The sequence below is a fragment of the Nomascus leucogenys genome, chromosome 10, assembly GCF_006542625.1.
Source record: "Nomascus leucogenys isolate Asia chromosome 10, Asia_NLE_v1, whole genome shotgun sequence".
In the NCBI taxonomy this organism is placed as follows: Eukaryota; Metazoa; Chordata; class Mammalia; order Primates; family Hylobatidae; genus Nomascus; species Nomascus leucogenys.
Genome location: NC_044390.1, coordinates 74,855,706 through 74,883,502, shown reverse-complemented (window position 1 = coordinate 74,883,502; position 27,797 = coordinate 74,855,706). Strand labels below are relative to the sequence as shown.

At 40.7% G+C, this 27,797-nt stretch overlaps 1 protein-coding gene across 1 annotated transcript; it reads right to left on the bottom strand.

Moving 5' to 3' along the window:
- On the bottom strand, nt 1-27,797 carry PWP1 (PWP1 homolog, endonuclein). The gene is made up of 15 exons (XM_003269979.4): nt 27,558-27,797; nt 25,039-25,097; nt 24,743-24,930; nt 20,626-20,711; nt 20,432-20,528; nt 16,955-17,065; nt 15,946-16,076; nt 14,103-14,164; nt 10,491-10,587; nt 9,776-9,837; nt 8,782-8,893; nt 4,226-4,316; nt 4,010-4,131; nt 2,735-2,840; nt 1-1,045 (listed from the first exon to the last, which is right to left on the bottom strand). The coding sequence occupies exons 1-15, from the start codon at nt 27,627-27,629 to the stop codon at nt 936-938; spliced, it is 1,506 nt and encodes a 501-aa protein (XP_003270027.1). The 5' UTR covers nt 27,630-27,797; the 3' UTR covers nt 1-935.

Below are 27,797 nucleotides of genomic sequence, written 5' to 3'. Positions count from 1 at the left end.
TATCCTTTAATCTCTTTAATTCACACATCTGTCCTCTGTATAAAAAGGTGTTTTGGTGAACCCACGTTGCTACACCAATGACATTCCACAGTATTAACACTAGAATGATTGAAGTCACATTCATGAAATATACAGGAAATATCAACGGTTCATGAACTGATTATTCTTCTGGCAAGTTAGGGTTGGGTCTCATATTAGAAAAATAATTTTTAATGCCTACTAAAACTCATACTTAATAGGAAGACAATCTATAATTAAAACTGTCCCTTGTTAGGTGGAGAGCAAAGACTTATTGACACAAGTCCCATGCCTTGTATAGCACTAGGCACAGAATAGCATTCAGTGTTTTGAGAGTGAATGAATGGTCTGCCTCTTGTCTTTGATAACAGTGAATATCATGCTAGGAAAACAGGGGCATGTAACTTTTACTTATCAAACTCTACGAGTTGCGTTGAGAATACTCAATCATGAGCAGTAATTTGAGAACAGTTAGGAATCAAAGTGGAGTCTCTGGGGCACTTGCCTCTGTTCGTGGTCTCCCGTGCAATCTTAGCCAAATAACAACCTTTCCCGGCCTAGGTTTACCCATCTTTTAATATTACAGGATTTTTTGCTTTAAAAATTCTATAAATTACTACCTATTTACAAACCTAGATTAACTGTAACAGATGGTATGTTTAAGGAATTACTTTTTAAAAATCCTTTTTATTACTCTTTTTTAAGAAATGCAACAAGTCTTACAAACCATCCATCTGAAGAGCAAGCACAAAGACTGGCTGTTTGTGGTGCCACCGCAGTTGCAGAAAGGAATGTCAGGCAGTCAGAAATGAATTCTGTTTCAGTCACTCTGCATGGTTGCTGCCACACATGGAACATTTTTAGACCAACTTTTTAAAATTCCCAGTTAAGGTAAGCAGGAAATTAGATGATCTTCATTAAGACTCCATGGGTGTATCTGAGCTCCTGCTGCCAAAAGGGCCACTAATAGATGAATTTCTTGCACTCCCGAGAACAAGCCTCTCTCGTCTTCCAAATGCTTCATTTACTAAAATACAAATTAACAGGTAAGAAACAAACAGATCAGGAGATTAAGTCAGAATATAAAAAGACACTAAAATGCAGAATTGAGCAATGAGATTCTCTATTCTGGGGCAGAAATTTTATGAAAATATACTTAGTACTTTATAAATGGTAAAGTGAGTAACCAACTCAGAAGTCTAAGTTAAGGTTCTCAATGAAGTGAATTATTTTTTTAAATGGTCTAATTTATTTTTGTATATTTACTTTTTGTATATTTACTTTCTTTGCCATGTCTTGGATTTATCTGATCCGCCTTGGTAACAGATGTCCCATTCCTTATAAATGACTCTCTCCTGGCCTTATTCTACTTCTGATTGCTTCCTATTTTTTCTTTCACTTTTCTCTGATCATAACCAGCACAGAACTTTTCGGACTTAGGACTCACACACATCAGAATAGCCCGGAGAAAAATCTCAGGATCCTTGTTTTGCATGGGAGGGAGGATGCAGGAATCATATAGTGGGGATATATATATATTATCTCTGTGTTTATAGAACGCACCAGACTACCTCAAAGTAATAAATAAGCAGCCAGGATCCCCTGAAGGGAGAGGAGTGGCCCCTTCCAGAAAGTTGGATTTTGTAGAATTTTATAGTTACGCAAAGGATGGATTTATTCACACTGGTGACTGTGGGGGAGAGGGCTATTTGTTGAGACCATGCTATATTTCTTTCCAGCTTTCCCCAAAGATCTTTCAATTTTAAGATATGTATTTGTTAAATTGTTGGGAGCAAGCCCCCCAAAATCTGGCCATAAACAAAATCTCTTCAGCACTGTAACATGTTCATAATGGCCCTAATGCCTAAGCTGGAAGGTTGTGCGTTTACGGCAATGAGGGCAAGGAACACCTGGCCCGCCCAAGGTGGAAAACCACTTAAAGGCATTCTTAAGCCACAAACAATAGCGTGAGCAATCTGTCTTAATTAAGCCACAAACGCTATAATAGCATGAGCAATCTGTGTCTTAAGGGCATGTTCCTGCTGCAGTTAACTAGCCCAACCCATTCCTTTAATTCGGCCTATCCCTCGTTTCCCATAAGGGATACTTTTAGTTAATTTAATACCTATAGAAACAATGCTAATGGCTAGTTTGGTGTTAATAAATATGTGGGTAAATCTCTGTTCAGGGCTGTCTGCTCTTAAGGCTGTGAGACCCCTGATTTCCCACTTCACATCTCTGTATTTCTGTGTGTGTGTCTTTAATTCCTCTAGCACTGCTGGGTTAGGGTCTCCCCAACTGAGCTGGTGTTGGCATTAAATGATCTACACTTAATAAGTGTGAAGACAAACTTATTTGTGAACATGAACAAACATTACCAATTACATCTGATCTTGTCTCTTTCCTAAAAAGACTACACTACTTTTGCTATCTTCCTGATGTAGTCAGGTCACACATTCTGCACTTGATCTTAGCCAAAATGCTGAGAAACAATTCAAGTCACACATTCTGTGTCAGTCCTTACAGAACTCATTCAGAAAGAGGAGAGGCCAGCATGATGGCTCACACCTGTAATCCCAGCTATACAGAAGGCTGAGGACCAAGGATTGCTTGAGGCCAGGAGTTTGAGACCAGCCTGGGCAACATAGTGAGACCCTGTCTTTTTTTTTTTTTTAAAGGGGCAGGGGGAGGTGTGCAGAGAACTAAAAATCCTTACCTGAAGAGACTGTGCTTATATCCCAGACCCGAAGCCCTTCTTTTTGACCTCCAAAGGCATAAATAAATGGCAAATCAGGGCAACATGAAGAACAGAAGAGAACTCCCTAGAGAGAGAACAGGAAGATGGTGATTTCAATCTCTTCAGAGAGCCCTAATATCTAGATCCTAACTCTTGTCTCTGAGAACCTATGATTTAAATGGTTATTCAAAACCAATTTAGGATTATCACTTTCAAGCCTACTGCAAAGGTAGCTCAGAGTCAAGTCAGAAGGGCTATTACTACAATATGAAGCCAGACAAGTGCAGCATGCTGGTTATTCCACAATGATATCTGCATCTTCTGACCACTCAGGCTGCTCATCTTCGTTATCACTCTGTCTCTTAGGGATTTCCTAATAAACCTAACATGTCATGTATTTCCAGAAACTTTAGCTGTCCTTTTAAACAATAACAATGATGCCAGTTTAAATCATTTTTAAACTTTTCTTTTTTACATTTTTATTAATAGGTAATATATATTTGTTATAGAAAATATGAACAAGAAAAATATATGAAAATCTCTCCAGGAGGTAAGCACGGTTTATGTTCTGGGATATAATCTACTAGAGTTAAATGTAAGCATTTAGGCAATTATGCATTTAAAAATAAGCATGAGATGGTACTACAAAAATTGCTTCTGTAACCTGTTTTTCCATTATATTTACATATATTTATTTATTCATACACAATTTTGAACAGCTGTGCAGTGTTATTATGTCTGCAGTCTAACATATAACTCAGTGGTTGGCATACAGTAGGTGCTCAGTAAATATTTCTTGAGTGAATCTGGTTATTTCTAAATTTTTCCTACTATATAGTAATTCATTTCAGTGTAGTCAGAACTAGTTATACAAAGAGATAAAGATACATAAACTGACCCTAATAGCTACGGTGCCCTGAGGTTCAAGATTTCTTGGGATGGTCTTGATTTCAGGGTTTAAAAAAAAAAAAAAAAAGCAGCCATTTCACTTGTGTCCTAGAAAACCCTCTCTCCAGCCTTACCAAACAACTGTTAATCATGTGAGTTGGAAAAGAACCAGTCACTGAATTCCCCACAAAGTGTTCTAAGTCATAAAATCCCACCAAATTTGACTAAACTCAAAATTCACTTCCCCAACACATCCATATTTGTTAATGCAATAGTTCCAACAGAAAAACACGCAACACAAGTTCCAGAAAAAGACAAGGTCAGAAACAGAATAAATAAAAAACAGATACCCAGGGAGATTCTTACCATTTTCATGTCCCTAGAATGAACTAGACTTGGCCTATCTCCTAAGATGTCCCAGATCTTCACGTATTTGTCAGCTGAAGCAGTCACGAGACAGCCCTTGATTTGACTGCTAAGATCAAGACCTAAAGGAAGATTAGTTTAGACACTTTCACTTTGAAATACAGATTTACTTCATCATAAGTTAATAAAAATGAAAGAAGCATTACTCTTGCTCACCAGAGATTTCATCATTGTGTGCGTTAAGTGTAAAAATTGGCTTATCTGAGCGTGCATCCAAATTATATACAAAGCCGTCATCCGTACTGGCCTAGAAAGAGTAAAAGATGGGCAAGGTCATGCTACGTCACAAAATCTAACAATGGGTAAAAAGTCTAAGTCATAGTGAAAATCAGCTATATGACTTACTGGGGGAACTTACAAAAAATTAACATGGACAGAAATCATTTACTTTTGGATGACCTGAGTTTGCACTCACATGGGCTAATTCAGTTGACATGTCTACTGGATATGAGTATGAAGCTGTGGTGAGTGGTCTGGAATGGGGCTAGAGAGGTAGAAGAGGCCATAGTTACATCCACGTGAACAGAGGCCTGGTGAGCATGGCTCATCAAGTTGCAGGCTGAAGAAGCATCCACAGAAGTGGGTCAGAGAGGGATGAAGGGATAGGGAAGAGTGTCGAGGAACCAAGGCATGACCAACAGTCAAATCGACCAGTGTGGCAGAGAAATTAAATCAGATAAGGAACTTAGGACTGAAAGGCAGATTAGAGTGGGTTGTTACACTGTCAAGAAAGGAAGAAATGAAGGAATTAAGAGACATACAGAGCCAAAAACGGGAGACAGAAACCTGAGCCTGTATACAGGCCAAGGGCAACAGCCAGTACAAGAAAAAAGAATAAAGAAAGGACGGCTGAGGCAGTCTGAAGGCTAGGCCGGGGAAGAGAAGGCTTGGCTCTTCTTTTGAGATGAGAGGGAAGCAGGTGAACCATTTCATCTACTTTAACCTCCCACTTCCCTAAATATTTGGGATTTTAATATCTATGACCATTTGTTAGCAAATAATATCTGGAAGTTTGCGTGCCTGAAGAGTGAGAGCCGAAGTACAATACAACATTCAAGTACAACTGGAACTTCATTCCTGATCATTGTAAAATGAGTCTGGCTTCAAGGCTGCCTGGCTAGAACAGCATGCACCTCTACTAATGGTGCAGAATTGAGATTAAGTATCTCAGAATCATTACTTCAGGAACCTTATTAAAACTGTCCACATCTTTTGAGAAAACTGTTTTTAAAAAACTCTTTCCCCCCTAACTCATTTTATGAGGCCTGCATCATCCTGATACCAAAGCCTGGCAGAGACACAACAAAAAAAGAGAATTTTAGACCAATATTCCTGATAAACACCGATGCAAAAATCCTCAATAAAATACTGGCAAACCTAATCAGCAACACATCAAAAAGCTTATCCACCATGATAAGTGGGCTTCATCCCTGGGATGCAAGGCTGGCTCAACATACACAGATCAATAAACATAATCCAGCATACAAACAGAACCAAAGACAAAAACCACATGATTATCTCAATAGATGCAGAAAAGGCCTTTGACAAAATTCAACAGCCCTTCATGCTAAAAACTCTCAATAAATTCGGTATTGATGGGACATATCTCAAAATCATAAGAGCTATTTATGACAAACCCACAGCCAATATCATACTGAATGGGCAAAAACTGAAAGCATTCCCTGTGAAAACTGGCACAAGACAGGGATGCCCTCTCTCACCACTCCTATTCAACATAGTGTTGGAAGTTCTGGCCAGGGCAATCAGGCAGGAGAAAGAAATAAAGGGTATTCAGTTAGGAAAAGAGGAAGTCAAATTGTCCCTGTTTGCAGATGACATGATTGTATATCTAGAAAACCCCATTGTCTGGCCGGGCACGGTGGCTCACGCCTGTAATCCCAGCACTTTGGGAGGCCGAGGCAGGCGTATCACGAGGTCAGGAGATTGAGACCATCCTGGCTAACACGGTGAAACCCCGTCTCTACTAAAAATACAAAAAATTACCGAGCGAGGTGGCAGGCGCCTGTAGTCCCAGCTACGCGGGAGGCTGAGGCAGGAGAATGGCGTGAACCCCGGGGGGCGGAGCCTGCAGTGAGCCGAGATCGTGCCACTGCACTCCAGCCTGGGTGAAAGAGCGAGACTCCCATCTCAAAAAAAAAAAAAAAAAGAAAACCCCATTGTCTCAGCCCAAAATCTCCTCAAGCTGATAAGCAACTTCAGCAAAGTCTCAGGATACAAAGTCAATGTGCAAAAATCACAAGCATTCTTATACACCAATAACAGACAAACAGCCAAATCATGAGTGAACTCCCATTCACAATTGCTTCAAAGAGAATAAAATACCTAGGAATCCAACTTACAAGGAATGTGAAGGACCTCTTCAAGGAGAACTACAAACCACTGCTCAATGAAATAAAAGAGGACACAAACAAATGGAAGAACATTCCATGCTCATGGATACGAAGAATCAATATCGTGAAAATAGCCATATTGCCCAAGGTAATTTATAGATTCAATGCCATCCCCATCAAGCTACCAATGACTTTCTTCACAGAATTAGAAAAAAGTACTTTAAAGTTCATATGGAACCAAAAAAGAGCCCACATTGCCAAGACAATCCTAAGCCAAAAGAACAAAGCTGGAGGCATCACGCTACCTGACTTCAAACTATACTACAAGGCTACAGTAACCAAAACAGCATGGTACTGGTACCAAAACAGAGATATAGACCAATGGAACAGAACAGAGCTCTCAGAAATAATACCACACATCTACAACCATCTGATCTTTGATAAACCTGACAAAAACAAGAAATCCTATTATTAAATAGGATTCCCTATTTAATAAATGGTGCTGGGAAAACTGGCTAGCCATATGTAGAAAGCTGAAACTGGATCCCTTCCTTACACCTTATACAAAAATTAATTCAAGATGGATTAAAGACTTAAATGTTAGACCTAAAACCATAAAAACCCCAGAAGAAAACCTAGGCAATACCATTCAGGACATAGGCATGGGCAAGGACTTCATGTCTAAAACACAAAAAGCAATGGCAACAAAAGACAAAATTGACAAATGGGATCTAATTAAACTAAAGAGCTTCTGCACAGCAAAAGAAACTACCATCAGAGTGAACAGGCAATCTACAGAATGGGAGAAAATTTTTGCAATCTACTCATCTGACAAAGGGCCAATATCCAGAATCTACAAAGAACTCAAGTTTACAAGAAAAAAATAACCCCATCAAAAAATGGGCAAAGGATATGAACAGACACTTCTCAAAAGAAGACATTTATGCAGCCAACAGACACATGAAAAAATGCTCATCACTGGCCATCAGAGAAATGCAAATCAAAATCACAATGAGATACCATCTCACACCAGTGAGAATGGTGATCATTAAAAAGTCAGGAAACAACAGGTGCTTGAGAGATGTGGAGAAATAGGAACACTTTTACACTGTTGGTGGGAGTGTAAACTAGTTCAACCATTGTGGAAGACAGTGTGGCGATTCCTCAAGGATCTAGAACTAGAAATACCATTTGACCCAACCATCCCATTACTGGGTATATACCCAAAGGATTATAAATCATGCTGCTATAAAGACACATGCACACGTATGTTTATTGTGGCACTATTCACAATAGCAAAGACTTGGAACCAACCCAAATGTCCATCAATGATAGACTGGATTAAGAAAATGTGGCACATATACACCATGGAATACTATGCAGCCATAAAAAAGAATGAGTTCATGTCCTTTGTAGGGACATGGATGAAGCTGGAAACCATCATTCTCAGCAAACTATTGCAAGGACAGAAAACCAAACATTACATGTTCTCACTCATAGGTGGGAATTGAACAATGACAACATTTGGACACAGGAAGGGGAACATTACACACTGGGGCCTGTCGTGGGGTTGGGGGGAGGAGGGAGGGATAGCATTAGGAGATACACCTAATGTAAATGACAAGTTAATGGGTGCAGCACACCAACATGGCACATGTATACATATGTAACAAACCTGCACGTTGTACACAGGTACCCTAGAACTTAAAGTTCAATTAAAAAAAAAGAAAACAACTCTTTCCCACCTTTGCAAAGCACTACATATTTACTTCAGGAAAAATGGGCAACAGATTTAACTAATCTTCCCTCTGGATGAAAGCTGGGCTCTTCTTTTTACATGTACTGAAATGTCAGTGGAATCTCTGGATGCTATGTGGAAAATCATTGTCCTCCTTAGATAATAAAGGTATTTAGCGAGAGGTCTTATACTTTTTTTCCTATTTGGGAGATAGTGATATAAATTAAACAGGTCAGCATTCTCATCACTAGAGATCCACTTACGCATGAGGATTTAAATAAGAGAGTATCTTCTTGGACTGATTTAGCCATTAAAAACAAAAAATACTAACTATGCTTAGTATTTCAAACACCACTACAATAAAATAATCAAAATCATTAAATAAAACGTGGCACACTTTGGAATGGCCAGCAACCAGCAAAATCATTTACACGTTCACTGCTTTTTAAATAAGAGCCGTCCTCTTATTAAAAAAACAAAAACAAAAACCTTATACTTTCAACCCTAAACCCAAATACCTCATACTGTTAAAACAGAAAAAGCTTTTCAGATAATTCTCTCTACTATGGAATTTAAAAAGTCATTAGTAACCTAGAAAAGCAAAACAACATGCGTACTCTTACCAAAAAATGACAAGGTGAAAAGTGATTCCAAGTCACTCTCTCTATCTGCCCACTGAATCGCCACATTCGATGGCTTTCATCTGGACTTCGGCAGTCATACAAAGCCACTGACCTAGACACATTCAGGCAAAGTTAGGGTTTTAAGAGTTCAATTCTCCTATATGTTTTATTTATAATGAAATAGTAATAAAATAGCACTGTGAAATCAAGATTCATTTAAAGCCTGTTTTAAGGTTCTAAATAAAGTAGAAAAAAAATGAGCTGAGTTTCAGTAATTGGTGGATTCTGATCTTAACACTTGAAGGCACTGGTGCCTCTAATGTTACAGTGGTTTTGACCTTCTCCAGGTCAAATCTTCCACTCGCAAGAAGAGTCCTCTCTATGTCCAAAAGCCCAGGACGATTTCTAATTTCCCCTTCTCTGGTCAAGCTCAGAGCCAGGTTACTCATGTCTTAGGCATATTTACTCTCCATAAGCAGGTTAGTGTGTTGGGGGAAGCAAGAGATGCACTTTTGTAATTCTGCGTGAATCACAAGAAATGTAAACATATCACGCTTTAAGAGGATAAGAAATGAAAATAAAGACTGCAAAGTTGGTTTTGGCTTCTACTATCTGTTTCTCCCACCTGTAGACCCAATCTGTAAAAAAGAGCACTGATAGGAGGTAGAAACCCCGTGGTTGACCACAGTGGCCCCAATTCTTCATGTCTCCCTATATCCATGCCCTCTGACATGGAAATTCTTCCCATAAAGGCAAAGTACAGCCTCTAAAAGCCAAAGAAGTTGCTAGTTCCTACAGTTATATTATTATGACAGAACCATGTTCCCTTGTAGACTGAAAGGATCAGAGTTAAAAGGAAAAATAAGTAGTGTAAATAATTTAAACATAAAAGTGGCCTCAAGGATACACGCTGCCTGGGTATCAAGTGATACTTTTAAAATGACTTCTAGAGGATAAAAACAGAGCAGCAATCATTCTTGCTGTGCTTTCTTACTTATCATACGAGCCAGAAATCAGAGTCTGTGCTTCAAACGGATGAAACTGCAGCGTTTGGACCTAAAGGGAGGAAACATAAATGCAGAGATCTCTGTTTGTTTGCTTTTCATAAAATTACCTAACATGTGGTAAGAATTTATTTGATAGTATTTCTATAAATGCTTCCCTCTGAAATACAGTAAACAAAAGAAACATAAATGTACTGCATAATCAAAGGGCAAACCATGCTCCCAAATAAAGGCTGGCACTTAACGAAAATGTAGTTTGCCCAAACTGTTTGGCAGAATACTTAGTCCCTCAAATGTTAGAAGATACTCAGAAGAAAAAGGGAAGTAGTCAAACCCATCTGGTGAATTCCCCATGCTCCAGAAGTCCCAAAATAATGTGCATTAGATCCCTGGGGAATAACGCAGTAATGGGTGTTATCATTGTGACTGACAGACCTCATCCTTTTTTAGGAGCCTCTATAAATACGTTACAGAGCACTAATGTTCCTAGTAACCGTACCTTTCTGTACCCATTTTTTCATCTCTAAGATGGGCATTATACCTACCACACAGGGCTTTGTGAAAATCCTAAGAGATAACATGTGAAAGCACGCTGCAAGCCAGATAAAATTATTTTCAAAGCCATATATAAACGTTTGGGATTATTTTTAGCCAATATTTGCGTACAATTTTTAAGAACCGCTGTGATCAACTAAATCACCATACCTTGTCTGTGTGTACAGCGAGGCTAGCTGCTGGTTTCCCCAAGGACATATCCCACAGAATTACAGTGTTGTCAGCTGATGCACTTGCTAAAACATTTCTGAGAAAGGGAAGAATCCAATCAGGTAATCTTTTAAAAGTCAAGAGCATTAAATATGAGAAAAGGATTGCATTTACAATTGCATCAGAAAGAATAAAATACTTAGGAATAAATTTAACAAAAGAAATGTAAGACTTACATAATGAAAACTACTGAAGATTATGAAAGGAAACAAGAGTATCTAAATAAGTGGAAAGATACCCCATGTTCATGTATTAGAAGACTTAATAGTGTCAATATGGAAATATTACATCTACAGATGGAGCTATAAACTGATCTACAGATTCAACCAATCTCTTTCAAAATCCCTGATGACTTTTTTCTTTCTTTTTGCAGAAAGTGACAAGCTGATTCACAGCCAGGCACGGTGGCTCACACCTGTAATCCCAGCACTTTGGGAGGCTGAGGCACGTGGATCACTTGAGGTCAGGAGTTCAAGACCAGCCTGGCCAACATGGTGAAACCCCTTCTCTATAAATACAAAAAATTAGCTGGGCATGGTGGCACACGCCTGTAATCCCAGTTACTCAGGAGGCTGAGGCAGGAGAATAGCTTGAACCCAAAAAGCGGAGGTTGCAGTGAACCGAGATCACGTCACTGGACTCCAGCCTGAGCAACAGAGTGAGACACCATCTCAAAACAAAACAAAACAAAACAGGATGTACTATTATTAGTATTAGACTTAAAAAAAAAGTGACAAGCTGATTCTAAAAATGCAAGGAACCTAGAATAGCCAAAATAGTACTGAAAAAAAAGAACAAAGTTGGCAAGCTCATACTTCCTGGCATCAAAACTTACTGAAAATCTACAGCAATCACAACAATGTGCTACTGGCATAAGGACATACAGATTAATGGACTAAAACTAACAGTCCAGAAATAAACATTTATAGTCACTGGTTTTTGACAAGGGTACTAGGGTAATTAAATGTTCAATGGGGAAAAAAGTCTTAACAAATGGGGCTGGGCATGGTGGCTCATCCCTATAATCCCAGCACTTTGCAAGGCAGAGGCAGGCAGATCACTTGAGGTCCAGAGTTTGAGACAAGCCTGGCCTACATGGTGAAACCCTGTCTCTATTAAAAATACAAAAATTAACCGGGCATGGTGGCATGCACCAGTAATCCCAGCTACTCAGGAGGCTGAGGTAGGAGAATCACTTGAACCCTGGAGGTGGGGGGGGGTGCAGTGAGCTGAGATCACACCACTCACTCCAGCCTGGGTGACAGAGTAAGACCCTGTCTCAAACAAAACAAAACAAAACAAAAATGGTTCAGGGACAAGTGAATCATCCTCATGAAAAAGAAAGAAGTTGGACCCCTACCTCACACCATACACACACAAAAAAACTCAAAATCATGGATTTCAATGTAAGAGCTAATACTATAAAACTCTCAGAAGAAAATATACATGTAAACCTTCATGACCCTGACTTAAGCGATGGTTTCTTAGATACAACATCAAAAGCATGAACAACAAAAGAAATAAAGTAGACACCATCACATGAAAAACCCGTGCTGCAAATGGTAGCACCAAGAAAGTGAAAAAACAACCCACAGAATAGAAGAAAATATTTGCAAATCATGTATTTGGCAGGAGTTAGTATTCAGAATATATGAGAACTACAAAAATTCAACATCAAACACAAAAAACAGGCAAAGGGAGGCCAGGCTTGGTGGCTCATGCCTGTTATCCCAGCACTTTGGGAGGCTGAGGTGGGAGGATCACCTGAGCCGCAGGAGGTCAAGATTACAGTGAGCACTGACTGTGCCACTGCACTCCAGCCTGGGTGACAGAGTGAGACCCTGTCTCAAAAAAAAGTAAGCAAAGGACTTGAAAAACGTTTCTCCCAAAGAAGATACACAAATGGCCAATAAGCACAAAACAAAGATGCTCAACATCACTAATTGTTAAGAAATGCAGATTAAGCCAGATGTGGTGGCAAGCCCCAGTACTCCAAGTGACTTGGGAAGCTGAGGCAGGGGGACTGCTTGAGCCCAAGAGTTTGAGACCAGCCTTAGCAACATAGTTAGACCCCCATCTTACTTAAAAAAAAAGGGGGGCGGGTAATGCAAATTAAAGCCGCAATGAGATACCACTTCATACCCATTAGGATGGCTATTATGAAAAACAGAAAATAACAAATGTTGGAGACACTAGAGCCCTTGTGTGCATTGTTGGTGAAAATGTAAAATGGTGCAGCCATTATGGAAAATCGTATGGTGGCTCCTCAAAAAATTAAAAACAGAATTACCATAAGATCCAGTAATAACACTTCTGGGTACATACTCAAAACAATTGAAAGCAGGGACTTGAATATTTGTACACCCACATTCATAGCAGCATTATTCACAGTATCCAAAAGGCAGAAGCAATCCGGGTGACCACACGTAAATGAACGGATAACATACATTACATACAATGGAATGTTATTTAGCCTTAAAAAGGAAAGAAACTCTGACACTTATTAGAACATGACTGAACCTGAAGACATTAATAAGCCAGTCGCAAAGAAGTAAGTCTGTATGATTCCATTCATATGAGATACTTAGTCAAATTCACGGAGACAGAAAGTGGAGTGGTGGTTGCCAGGGCTGGGGGTGGGGGAAATGGGAAGTCAGTGTTTAAAGGGCAGAGCTGCAGTGTGGAAAGATGAAAATGTTCTGGAGATGCATTGTGGTGATGGTTGCACAACTCTGAATGTACTGAAAGCCACTGAACTGCAAACTTAAAAATGGTAAAAGTGGTGATAGGATTTGGCTATGTCCCCACCCAAATCTCATCTTGAATTGTAGCTCCCATAATTCCCATGTGTTGTGGGAGGGACCAGGTGGAAGGTAATTGAATCATAGGGACAGGTCTTTCCTGTGCTGTTCTCGTGATAGTGAATGGGTCTCACGAGACGGTTTTATAAAGGAGAGTTCCTCTGCACATGCCCTTTCTCCTGCCTGCCACTATGTAAGACATGACTTTGCTCCTCATTTGCTTTCCGCCATGACTGTGAGGCCTCCCCAGCCATATGGAACTGTGAATCAATTAAACCTCTTTCCTTTACAAATTACCCAGCCTCGAGTATGTCTATATTAGCAGCATGAAAACAGACTAATACAAGTGTTAACTTTTATGTTATATGTATTTTGCCATAATTTAAAGAAAAAATAAGAGTATGTGGTGAGATATGAAAACTAAACAGAGAAAAATGTCTTCTGGGAAGAAACACAATCCTATTGCACCATGGGCACTGCCAAACACCCTGTTTTTTTCCAGTGGTGGTGGAGAGAGGACACTTGGTCACCAAACATGTAATGAGCACCCACAGTGATGAGCTGGCAGGTGACCTGGAGGATGCAAAGAAACAGATGGCAGAGCTCCTGCCTGCAAGCAGGGCATCCTACAAGAAAGGAAGATAGACAGACACAAAGGTCCACAGCACAAATAAAGAGATGAGCGTAGGCATGAGGTAAGATCACAATGGCTACAGTCTTTTACAGTCATTCAAATGTTATTTGTTTTTACCTGATTAGCTTATTCCATGAAAGGTCAAGGACAGCATCGGTATGCCCTTCTGCTGAAGAACTCTGTAATAATTGTTTTAATTATTTTCTGTATTAAAGTCCCCCCATAATAAAACTGAATATATTAATCTGCAAGATTCTTTAAACCTTAAGATTATTTTGTTTTGTTTTGTTTTGAGACAGAGTCTTGGTCTGTTGCCCTGGCTAGAGTGCAGTGGCACGATCTCAGCTCACTGCAACCTCCACCTCCTGGGTTCAAGCGATTCTCCTGCCTCAGCTTCTCAAGTAGCTGGGATTACAGGCGCACGCCACCATACCCAGCTAATTTTTATATTTTTTGTGGAGATGGGGTTTTGCCACGTTGGCCAGAGTGGTCTGGAACTCCTCACCTCGTGATCCACTCTCGGCCTCCCAAAGTGTTGGGATTACAGGTGTGAGCTACTGCACCCGACCTATTGTTTTGATATTATATAAACTTTTGAAGAATAAAATAAATAAAACTTCGTCTCCCTGTTAGAGACTCATGATAAATTTCATTACGGGGGCTGGGCGCAGCGGCCCACACTGTAATCCCAGGACTTTGGGAAGATAATGTGGGAACATCGCTTGAGGCCAGGAGTTCGAGACCAGCCCAGGCAACATAGCGAAACTGTCTTTACAAAAAAGTCAAAACTTAGCCAGGCATGGTGGCATAAGCCTATAGTCCCAGCTACTCAGGAAGCTGAGGCAGGAGAATCCCAGGATCTCTTGAGCCTAGGCGTTTCAGGCTGCAGTGAACTATAATTATGCCACTGCACTCCAGTCTTGGGAGACAGAGCAAGACCTTACCTCTTTAAAAAAAAAAAAAAGAAAAGAAAAAAATTTCATTACAGGGAACAGGGAAGAAACTATAGTAGTATTTTTTTTTTAGAGACAAAATCTCGCTCTGTCACCCAGGTTGGAGTGCAGTGGCACACAATCATGGCTCACTGCAGCCTCAACCTCCTGGGCTCAAGCACTCCTCCCACCATGGCCTCCCAAAGTGCTAGGACTATAGGCCTGAGCTACTATGACTGGCCTAGCAGTTCTTTTTTTTTCCTTGAGACAGAGTCTCGCTCTGTCACGCAGGCTGGAGTGCAGTGGTGCGATCTCAGCTCACTGCAACCTCTGCCTTCCAGGTTCAAGTGATTCTCCTGCCTCAGCCTCCCAAGTAGCTGGGATTACAGGCACACACCACCATGCCTGACTAATTTTTGTATTTTTAGTAGAGACAGGGTTTCATCATGTTGGCCAGGCTGGTCTCGAACTCCTGACCTCAGGTGATCCACCCGCCTCAGCCTCCTAAAGTGCTGGGATTACAGGCGTGAGCCACGTGCGTGGCCTGGCCTAGCAGTTCTTAATCTAGGTACTGTAATTATACAAGTATCAATATAGGTCCCAACCCTCATAAAACCTAACGATTTTAAAAGCTGCAGGAGTTAATACATGGATAATTAGAATTCAACACGGTAATAGAAATTTTTTTAAAGTTCAAGGTTGGTATATCTGTATAAATAGCTACTGTATTTGGAGGAGGCTCATAATCCGAAAGTCCTTTATCTGTGGTAGCTATTCATATTAATATACTAGCTTTGAACTAGTTTTGTGTAAGAAAGAACAACATGATAATGGAGGTTTTATGCAATCAGAAATAAGTTTTCTTTGGATGGGCTTTTCAAAACTAAAAATTACAATAATTTCATAACTACCTATCCCATCTCACCAAGAATACCTGATTGAAAAAGTGTACATTCTTACCCTTCACCCCTACTCCTGAGTAAACTTACCTCTGTCATTAGAGTTTAAATATTTATTAACTTCTTTACCTTCTTTCCTTTCTTTTTCTTCTTTTTTGAAAGTTTACTTCCGAGGGTGAAGACTGGCTCTAAAGAGTCCACTATATCAAGGTCCCACACTTCAATAACAGGGGTCATGTTTCCTACAGCAATGTAATTTCCTATGGGAGGAAACAATGCATGTATGATTACACAAAAAAAGACATACAGAACTTCTAATCAAATACATTACACTGTAGATTCACTGAAAAATGCTTTAGAGCAGTGCTTCTCAAACTTATATGCATATACGGCATCTGAATGTTACAAATGCAAATTGTATTTCAGGTGGTTCTGGGTGGGCATTTCTAACTAGGTCACAGGTGATAACCATGCTGTGCTGCTGCTGGTCTTTAGGCCACAATTTGAGTAAGAAAGGCTCAATCTCTTGGCCCCAGTGTTTTCATTTATATAATGAGAATAATCTTCCTCCCTTCCTCCTTCATGGGGTGCTGTGGGGATGAAGATCAGATCAGATCATGAATGTGAACAAGGTGTGCAAACAAGATGTAAGACAGTATAATCAGTGTTTACCCTTATTAAAAAGTACGGACAGGGGCAACTAATAGTGTGCAGATGTGGTTACAAAGACTAACATGAGAACCTAATTACTTGTGACAAGCCTCTTCATTTCGGTTTTACCTTATGTTTTCTAAAACAGGTTATGCCACTGAACTCTGGTAACATCTCACACATCAGGCCATTTATACTGAGTCTTTATGGGACCTTTACAGTTCTACAGTCCAAAAGGCTTCAGGCCCTGTCCTTCAGCCTATAGTAGAGCAGCTACCTCCTTAGCCTATCTAAAGTCTGGGGATTTATGGACCCCAAACAATAAAGTGATGGTGTGTTAAGAACTCTATAACTTCATAAAATAACAGTAACTTCAGAAAATATCAGCAACAATTCTGAAAACATTCAAGAGAATACATAATTTATGGAGCTAGGAGAAAATACATAAGACTGGAAATCATTGAACAACCTTAAGTTTTCTAATTACCAGTAGAATCATCTGGGCTAGGATCAAAATTCAGCCATTCCACACTCAGAGGATATGCAGACAAGAGTATATCATGGTGTACATAAAAAGAGTCTTCTTCTTGATTATAAACTGAAAAGATTGGGAAAAGAGACTTTAATGCATCAGAATAAGTCATCAAAAATCACATCCCACTCAAAAAAACAAATTCTATTAAATGTACGTGAGCCATATGCTTTAAAGTGAGACATATGATATTATAAAGAGATTCCAGGCTGGGTGCGGTGGCTCATGCCTGTAATCCCAATACTTTGTGAGGCCAAGGTGGGCGGATCACTTGAGGTCAGGAGTTCGAGACCAGCCTGGCCAACACGATGAAACCCTGTCCCTACTCAAAATACAAAAATTAGCTGGGTGTGGTGGTACGTGCCTGCAGTCCCAGCTACTAGGGAGGCTGAGGCAGGAGAATAGCTTGAACCTGGGAGGTGGAGGTTGCAGTGAGCTGAGATCGCACCACTGCACTCCAGCCTGGGCGACATAGTGAGACTCTATCTCAAAAAAAAAAAAAAAAAAGATTCCAGTATCATGACTAGGCAAAAATTCTGCATGTCTCATATAGTCCCATCGTGTGGCATACCCCACAGGAGAAAATGAACACTGACATCTGATACTCCACCTGCAACCTTGTCAGATAAATGGTCCTGTCTTCTAGGTCATTCACAGAAAACAAATGTTCATAAACTCTCCACAAGAAGTAGTTACTATTTTATCTTTTAATGGTCTAGCTGATTATAAGTCAAAAAGAACAAACCAAAAATAGCACGGGAGAGAAATAATTCATATTTGGAAATCTAAATGCTTATCAAAAATTACTCTTAATATTTTTAAAAAAGGTTTATGAAGATGAACAATGTAAACAAAGCTCCCGAGGACATCCTTTTGGAATATGGCAACTAACAGCTCCTTAACATTCACAGCTGTAATGTTAAGCAGCAAAAACACTGTAAAATCAATGAGTAAGAAGTCTTTTAAAAATTACACAGTGAAACAGTGATAAAACAGAACCCACTAATCAGAACCCCTCCCCATATGCTTTGTATTAAGAAAGAGGTAAATATATAATAAGTTAAGGATTTTATTTTTAATTCCTCAGATTGCTGCTTCTGGAATAGATCCTGGGATTAGCAGATTTGTGTAATGCTCTATCACATCCCTATGAAGAGAATTCACATTCAAAATCATTAGACTGTGGTGCTACAAAAACCTCAACCATGTTCAATATACTCAGCTTACATTTTACATAAAATTGGTAATAATTTTTTTTTTTTTTTTTTTTTTTTGAGACAGAGTCTCGCTCTGTCGCCGTGCAGTGGCATGATCTCGGCTCACTGCAAGCTCCGCCTCCCAGGTTCACGCCATTCTCCTGCCTCAGCCTCCCGAGTAGCTGGGACTACAGGCGCCCGCCACCATGCCTGGCTGATTTTTTTGTTGTTGTTGTATTTTTAGTAGAGATAGGTTTTACCGTGTTAGCCAGGATGGTCTTATCTCCTGACCTCATGATCCGCCCGCCTTGGCCTCCCAAAGTGCTGGGATTACAGGCGTGAGCCACTGCACCCGGCAGTTGGTAATAATACTTTAAAACATACTCTTAACCACGTGAGATCAATATTCAGATCAGTTTTAGAATATAAATTTGAAGTTATTCTTGCACAGACATACTGGGCAATTTGGAGATTCCTTCCAAACCCAAATAATAAAGTATATCTATAATAACCTAACTGAGAAGGAAATGGAAATACAACAGCTTTAACTTCTTTCTCAGCTCCTCTTTGATCCTGAGTTCAAAGGAATGACTGTAAGTTCTCAGGTAAGAAATGCATAAAAAAAATCAATGATGACAAAAAAAACTGTAATAGGGTCTCAATTTTTTGAAATTAGAATTGGTCTTAAAAGCAAAGTAAACGAATGGTTTTCATTTGAAATATGTAAAAGTTCAAAGATATCAAGAGTTAGAAAGAATAATTTCACATTAAAGTGCCTGCTATGCATAAACAGATCACAATCAGCCATGGGATAAAATGGGTCTAATCTATAGGCTTCCCACAGACAGCCTTAAAGATTCTGAAGAGTTACAGAAACCCAAGCTAATCAATGGAAGCCATGATGAAGCAACCTAGAAGATGCCGATAAACATTAAACCTAAGGGTTTTATTTTTTCAAGCTGTGCAACTGTGTTTCCTATAACAAAAGGACTTATCAGCTTAATAATCTCTTTGAATCTTCAAAGTTTCAAGACGATCTGAAGACTGCTGGGGGAGGAGAGTATCGGGCAAAGATGGACTTGTCTGAGGATATGAGCACAGTGGAAGGGACAAGAAAAACAAAAGGGAGAATCTATAGGCAGAGTGCTCCAGACATTGTGGAAGTCTACTTTTAGCATATAAAAAACAGATTTTACATTAAAAATACCAAAGTGAGGCAAGCCATTCAATTAATATTAAATCAAAAACATTTAAAAATATGATTTAAAAATTCCTATTTTCATGCCTACTTCTTATTACTGCAAAGCATTCGCTTCTGGCTTTGATACAAATATTCCTTAAGTGGGAAAGATGATCAAGATGTTTTGGTTCCAAAAAAGAAATGTGGCCCTTTGTGTTGAATTATTATGAAGAAAATAAAATGTTTTGCAAAGGGGAAATATCTGAAATAACTCTATTTAAAAAACATGAGAAAAACCTGTCTATCCAGTATAATCCACATAAAGAAAAAGTAGCCAGAAAAAAAAAATTAGGAGTAAAAAACCAAGGTGGCAAGTTATTAACTCAGGGAAATGGGATTATACATTTTTTTCTCCCCAAGAGATGGGGTCTTTGTCACCCAGGCTGGAGTATAGTGGAGCAAACATAGAATCACAGCTCACTGTAGCCCAGAACTCATGGACTCAAGCAAACCTCCCACCTCAGCCTCCCAAAGTGCTGGGATTACAGGTGTGCGACACCGCACCCAGCCTTGTATTTTTACATATAGTTTTACTTCCAGGTTTTTTATAGTGGGAGTAGGAGAGGAGTGAAAAACAGGCAATCACATTTAAATAAAAGATTAAAAACCTCTGTGAGGCCAGGTGTGGTGGCTCACACCTGTAATCCAGCACCCAGCACTTTGGGAGGTGAAAGCAGGATTGCTTCAGCCCAGGAGTTTGAGACAGCCTGGGCAACACAGCAAGACCCTGTTTATATATAAAAACAAAAAAAACACCCCTATGAAAAATTTCCAGAGGACTTATTTCCATAGAAAATTCAGATACCAAAGTGATGTACTGGACTACACATACCCAGAACAATAACCAAGAAATTGGCCACCTGTGTAAAAGTTAACTATGTAACCAACTTAAATGAGATACAATAGGATCTGGCACCTAAAAATGAAATGGTAACTATTTCACTTATTATTTTACCATCACTTAGAAAATCTTTTAGTAAGGGATTTATCACTTACCATGCACCTCTAAATTGCACTGGTCCTGTTCAGCTCGGCCACAAACTATGAGATTATCACTGGGCTTAATCAAGAAATCTTCACGTTCATATTGTTCCTAAGTGAGAGGAAAACGTCATTGACTAGAAGCAGAGAGCCAGTAAGGTTTTTTGAACACTTAAGAGCATAATTAGAAAAACAATGTAAATACTTACTGTATCTTTCAGAGTGACGTAAGGATCTTGATCATTACTCCCATAGACTGTAAGACCCAAGAGAGATTCACCAAGAGTCTCGGCATCTGTAAGAAAAATTGACAAACTACAATAATAAAATAGTCCTCTTGACAAAAACATATTTTCTATGACATCCATTCTTGGACTTAGATGCAACCATCTATTTTATAACTAACTCTGGATCATCTAGAGTTGGGAAAGGAAACTACGTAAGCAGCAGCAGGAATTTAAAAGCCATTTTTGTATTTGACCTTTGGAATGGATTTCAGACAGTCTTGGAATTCACAATCTTCCTTTGAAAGAATTGTATCAGGGAATTAGACCCTTTTAGAAAATATGAGAACTCTCTTGAGATTCTCTAGCTAGCTCCGTGCATTCATGATTGAAGGTGCTACGGAGAGGCAGCCTTGAGGACCTGGAAATAAAATGACCCTGAAACACTGAAATCAACACAATAAATAAGGGTTGCCTGGTCAAATAAAATTGAGAAATGACAGGTTTCAAAAAATTAACCAGGTTGCTCTACTGCAGGTGTTCTGATATGCTAATATGCCTTATTAACATATGAAAAAAGAAACGCAGTATGCTTTTTCCACTAAACTTACTCTTTTATGGCATATTTACAATGGTAACAAAGGATAACTCAGGAAAAGGAAGATACACTGAATTGTTAGAGGAAACCACTTTAAGGAGGCAGGACTGATAGGTCTTAAACATCTGATATGCAACAGAGAAAGCAATTTCTGCTACACGAGAAAGAGCTGATTCTGAATGCCATCTCTCCAGGCTGTTATTTGTTTCTCTGTATTTCTATGGCACTCTGTCCCTAACAAGGTTGGAGCCCATAACCCAGAGTCCAATAGAAAAAACTATCCTTGCTGGACTGTATCTATAGAAAAGATGCAGTGAAAAGAATGAAGGCTTTAGAGCCAGAGAGTGGTCAAAACTCAGCACCGTCTTTCACCAGCTGTGTGCCGCTGGTAAATGGAGGTAATGATTCCTTTTTAAGTACTATGGATAATGAAAAATGAAGTTAATAGTAATCCACAGAACAGATGGCCAAGGGAATGAGCAAAAAGGAGGAATGAACATCTAGATGGATAAATGACAATAAAATTCAATTCAGATGGAGTGAGGAAATCAGGGTTACTTCTTGTCTGAAAGAAAAGAGGTACACCAGCGATAATAAGATGGAAACCAGAGGTACCAATTCTGGAAGAAAGTTCATCCACCAGGATGGTGCAAAACTCCCAGCTACCTCTGCAATCCCTTTCTTCCATGTCCTCCTCCTCATTCCTAGTGCCCCAAGCCAGGCCCTCATTGCTTCTGGCCTAATTTATCTTAAGTTTCTGCTCCTCTAAGAGATTCACCCTATCTGTCAACCTGTTCTCCACTGCTGCCAGAGTTAACTTCCTAAAGTGCATGTTCAATTATCATGTGTTCCATGCTCAAAAACCTTTAATGATTTCCTCTCGCACAGAGAACACACAGATTGCTAAGCCTGGTATTCTAAGTTTACTGGGACCCAATAAGTCTTTCTTCCAGACTTCCCTGCAACTCCCCATCCACCTTCTCTGTGCTTCACTCATGCAGATCAACTTGCCGAGCATTTCCCCTCCTTTGGGTCTTTTTCCAGGCTGTATCATCACATACATCAGGTCAAGCTCAACATGGCTCTGGCACTAAAGGCTTCCTATAATTTGTCACATTCCACTGAATCTTCCTCTTACTTGGCTCAGTTCTGCCTCCGCAATGTTATCTACAGTGCTCAAACCATGCCCTGCCTGAGGCATCCAGGACAAGACAGCTAATTGACTTTGGTCAGTCCCATCTCCACCCAGAACCTACTTACTCATTTCTCATTGCCTGTCTGTTGTTTACCAATCTTCCTGTGCCCAACACAGATCATGTCTCATGTCCTATTCTTTACACACTCCAACTACACTGCTCTTCCAGATACCCCACGGTGCTCACCATCAACTCGTACCTGTCTGATTTTTTTTTAAATGTTGAATTATAGAAATTCTGAAAAATGAACACAAGTAGAGAAGGCATCACGAACCTTGAATTACCTTGCTTTAACAGTTAACACTATTTCCTCAATGTCATTTTCGACTCTCCCTCTCCCCATTGCTGGAGTTTTTCAGGCCGAGGAGGGCGGATCATGAGGTCAGGAGATCGAGACCATCCTGGCCAACATGGTGAAACCCCGTCTCTACTAAAAACACAAACATTAGCTGGGCATGGTGGCGTGTGCCTATAATCCCAGCACTCGGGGGGCTGCGGCAGGAGAATTGCTTGAATTAGGGAGTTGGAGGCTGCAGTGAGCCAAGATCGCACCACAGCACTCCAGCCTGGGCAACAGAGCAAGACTCCGTCTCACACACACACACAAAAGTATATTATTTTACTCAGCATTTCAATGATATTCTAACAGATACCAATATTTTTAAGTGTCTGATTATAACATTTTTAAACTTTTTTTTATTATTTAGACATGTTGTCTCACTGTCATCCAGGATGGAATGCAGTGTGATCATAGTTCACTGCAGCCTTGAACTCCTGGGCTTGAGCGATCCTGCTGCCTCAGCCTCCCAAGTAGCTGGGACTACAGACATGAGCCACCATGCTCAGCTCTGCTATGACTTTCTTACGTAATATTTTAACCATCAATTTAACAGGTAGTTGTGATTTAACAGGTAGTTGTAATTTTACTTTGTCGCAGATAACATTTGTATTAAGAGTTAATTTTTGTCTCCGATCATCTACATTTTGATTTTATAACTTGGGAGTAGCTGATTCTAGCTGTCAGGAGTCCCTTCAGCTCCCAAATATGCAGACTAACTGGGATTTACAAGTTAAATAAATAACTTACTTAACCTGCTCAGTGTGCCAAATGCCTATTTCTCAAACCCCAAGATTAGGGGTTAGTGCCACCTAGGGTAGCACATTCCAAAAGAAACAAAGCGAGCTTTGTCAGCTTTTGTCAGCTCCTTTTCCATTTATCTTTATACCTACTTTCCCCAGAAGAGCAATATAGGTAGTTGTCATCTTGGCTGACTTTATTCCCCATGAGGCTTTCTATGCAAACTTCTACTTCTGAACTGTCTTCTGCTCTATTTCCTTTTTCTCTTCCCACCCATGATTTTTTCTTTTTGAGATGGAGTCCCACTGTGTCACCCAGACTGGAGTGCAGTGGCATGATCTGGGCTCACTGCAACCTCTGCCTCCCAGGTTCAAGTGATTCTCCTGCCTCAGCCTCCTGAGTAGCTGGGATTACAGATGTGCGCCACCATGCCTGGCTAATTTTTGTATTTTTAGTAGAGACGGGGTTTCACCATGTTGGCCAGGCTGGTCTCGAACTCCTGACCTCAAGTGATCCACCTGCCTCGGCCTCCCAAAGTGCTGGGATTACAGGCGTGAGTCACTGCACCTGGCCTCTTTTTCTAATTATCTCCAACAACAGCATCTCAAAATGTATGCAGTAGTCCCCCTTATCCACGGGGGACACATTCCAAGACCCTCAGTGGTGGTCTAAAACCGCAGATAGTACCAAACCTTATATACATTATGTTTTTCCTATACGTACCTAGGAATCAAATAATTATACTGTAATAAAAGTTATGTGAAAGTCATCTCTCCCAAAATACTGTACTTTACTCACCTATTTTCAGACTGCAGTTGACTGTGGCTAACTGAAACTGAAGAAAGCAAAACCGTGGATAAGGGGGGACTACTGTATTCTGAGAAGACTGACTGCAGTTGAGGAAAAGGTATATGGATTTAAGTTCAAGCACACCATAGCATTATAACTGCATACAAAAACTCACAAGTGGGTTACAGATTATTAAACCTGACATATGCAATAAAATACACAGTACTTTTTTTTTAGATCCTAGATTTGTATCTTAGTTAGTGGGTTAGAGTTTATCTTCTAAACTAGTTTAGGAATCATGCTGTCTACACAAGTCTTCGACCAGATTATCTTACTGATGTCAAGAACAATAAAATCTAAGAGTAAAGCTTTGGAACACCACAAACATGATCCAACATATTAAGCTTGTAATTACAAACCATCAGAAGTGGATAAACTAACCTGGGTCACCTTCCTCATCATATTTATCTAAGTCGTACTCAGCCAGCTCATCATCATCAAGCGTCCTGTCATCCTCTGGGTCACCATCCTCCAGGGGCTCTCTTGGGCGTGCCTGGGTGCGTGCACTCTGCATGCCATCTTCTGAAGGACTGCCTGTCTCCTCTTCATCACTGCCACCACCTTCTTCTCTATGAGCACAGAAAGAAAAAGAGAATCACCCAAATGGCACCTTCTAATAACAAGACCACGTGGTCATCATCATTTAAGATATAGATTTCATCTGGTCCTAAACTTACTGCAATTTCTCCTTTGCCTCAGCAATGAGGCGTTTTACTTCTTCTTTACTCAGCTCTACCTGTAAGAGAGCAAAGATTTCATTACAATATGTGTAAGGAAGTCATCAAATTATTTGAATTAAAAAGTAGTTTTCAAACAAATGTAAAATGTAACGCCAAGCAGTGTCATCAAGATAAGAATCAAACATCAATCCAGACTCTGCATTAAAAAATATAGATTTTATAGATTCTTACAGTTAAAATCCCTCACCACCTGAAACTTCAAAAATCATGCTCATTCTACTCTACCTCTCAGTCTTAAAACCCCAAAGACTGGTTTTGGTAAAGTGGCTCTGTGGTACTCGTCTGGTTTTCTTCCAACTATCTCTGACTCTGTCTAGGGCACCTCTCCCTCTCTTCCCTGTGGGCATTCCTTAACAAATCACCCTTACATGAGTCCTCTGTTCTTTGTTTTTTTTTTTTTTTTTTTGATACAGAGTCTCACTGTGTTGCCCAGGCTGGAGTGCAATGGCGCCATCTCGGCTCACTGCAAGCTCCGCCTCCCGGGTTCAAGCGATTCTCCTGCCTTAGCCTCCTGAGCAGCTGGGATTACAGGCACGCACCACCACGCCCGGCTAATTTTTGTATTTTGGTAAAGAACGGGTTTCACCATGTTGGCCAGCCTGGTCTGAAACTCCTGACATCAAATGATCCACCTGCCTCGGCCTCCCAAAGTGCTGGGATTACAGGCGTGAGCCACCGCGCCCGGCCTTAATTTTTAAGAGATGTGGCATGGTCACAGCTCCCTGCAGCTGTGAACTCCTGGGCTCATGCGATCCTCCCACCTCAGCTTCCTGAATGACTGGGATTACAGGCACGAGCCACCGCAACTGGCTTGTCCAATTTCTCTTATTTGGTCCAAGTTTTCCTTTCTGGGATTTCATAAAATAAATTCAATCTCTTTTTCCTATAAACTCTTCGAATAGTGGTTCCCAGACTTGTCTGTACATTAGAATCACCTAGGGAATCTTAAATAATTTAGGCTACACTCCAGGCTAATTACAACACAATACTTGGGAGTGGGACATAAACATCAGTATTTTTTGAACCTCCCCAAGTGTGAGATTTTCAATGTGTAGATTCATTTGGAAATCACTGTCTTCAAGTATTTGAAAGGCTATATGTCTCTTTTTAATAACTGTTTCCTCCAACAATTTTTATATGAAATAATTTTTATATGAAATAATTTTCTGTCCCTATTCTATAACACCGAGTGCCTACCATCAGCCAAACCCTGGAGAAACAGTAAATAAAACAGCCTGTGCCCAGGTGGAATTTACAACTACTGGGACTACTCCAATCCGTCATTCCTGTTAACTCCATGTCCAGGCCAATCACATTCCTATCACCATCATCATTATCTGGGTCAATTACATTCAAATCAACCCCTTTTACTGTTTGGTAGCACTTAACTCTCCCTGACATACTATATGTGCACATGTCGACTCTATAAAGGCAGGGACTTTTTCTATTATTATTATTTTTTTGAGACGGAGTCTCACTCTGTCGCCCAGGCTGGAGTGCAGTGGCGCGATCTCGGCTCACTGCAAGCTCCGCCTCCCGGGTTCACGCCATTCTCCTGCCTCAGCCTCCTGAGTAGCTGGGACTACAGGCGCCCGCCACCACACCCGGCTAATTTTTTGTATTTTTAGTAGAGACGGGGTTTCACCGTGTTAGCCAGGATGGTCTCGATCTCCTGACCTCGTGATCCACCCGCCTTGGCCTCCCAAAGTGCTGGGATTACAGGCGTGAGCCACCGCGTCCAGCGAGACTTTTTCTATTTTGTTCATGCCTATCCCAGGTCCCTGAACAATGCCTGGCCTACAGAAAGCACTTAGTATCCAATGAGGAAATTACTTAAGTAATCGTCACCTCTGCTACAGTCTTAAGACGTCTCCAACTCCTGTAGGTTTTTCATGTGTTACATTTACCTCTCATCCTCACTGCTACCATCAACATCTCACTTGGATTACTGAAGAAATTCCCTATTCATCTCCCAGCCTCACGACATCTTAGCCTCCACACCAGTTTTTCTACACCACATTCATCCTCACTCCTTCAGACACGGAGCACAAGAGTGGAAAGTGGAGTTTTCATGCTCTCTTCCCAGTTATGCTTGAAAATGCACTTGGGTGCTAGTAAAGCTGTGGTGTTGTCAAAAAGCCTTTTGAGGTAGTACCCACCAAAAGCAGCAGCCCAACCCTTTCCGGCCCGCTAAGTCCATGTGCGTGCGAATTTGGGAGTGGGGCTGGGCTTGAGGGTGGGAACAGTGAGGAGGCGGGGCCTTGACTATCCAGGCTCAGGCGAACCAGACCTTCTGAACCGCAGCTTTAGTCGCGACAATCCGGGCAGAGCCGCCCTCACCCCAGCCAGTCGTACCAGCCAACGCCCCGAGTTCCGGGTCCACGTTCCCCAAGCTGGGCGGACCCGCCGTGCCGTAAAGACGCTGCTCCCCTTGTCTCCCAGTGACCAGGCCTCACCTTGTCTGGTGTCTCTTTGGCCACGCCGCAGCGGACCCAGGCCACGCACGTCACCTGGCGGCTGCGGTTCATGGTCCTCAAGTCAAGGGCGTGTCACGCTAGAAACCCGGCCGCAGCGGGAGGAACCACGGCCGCACTGCGGGCACACGCTCCAGGCTCTGCACGGGGCCGCTGCCAGGGCAGAGCGCATGCGCGGGCTTCTGCTTGGGCAGCGTCGGCGCTCTTTTCAGACGTCATTCT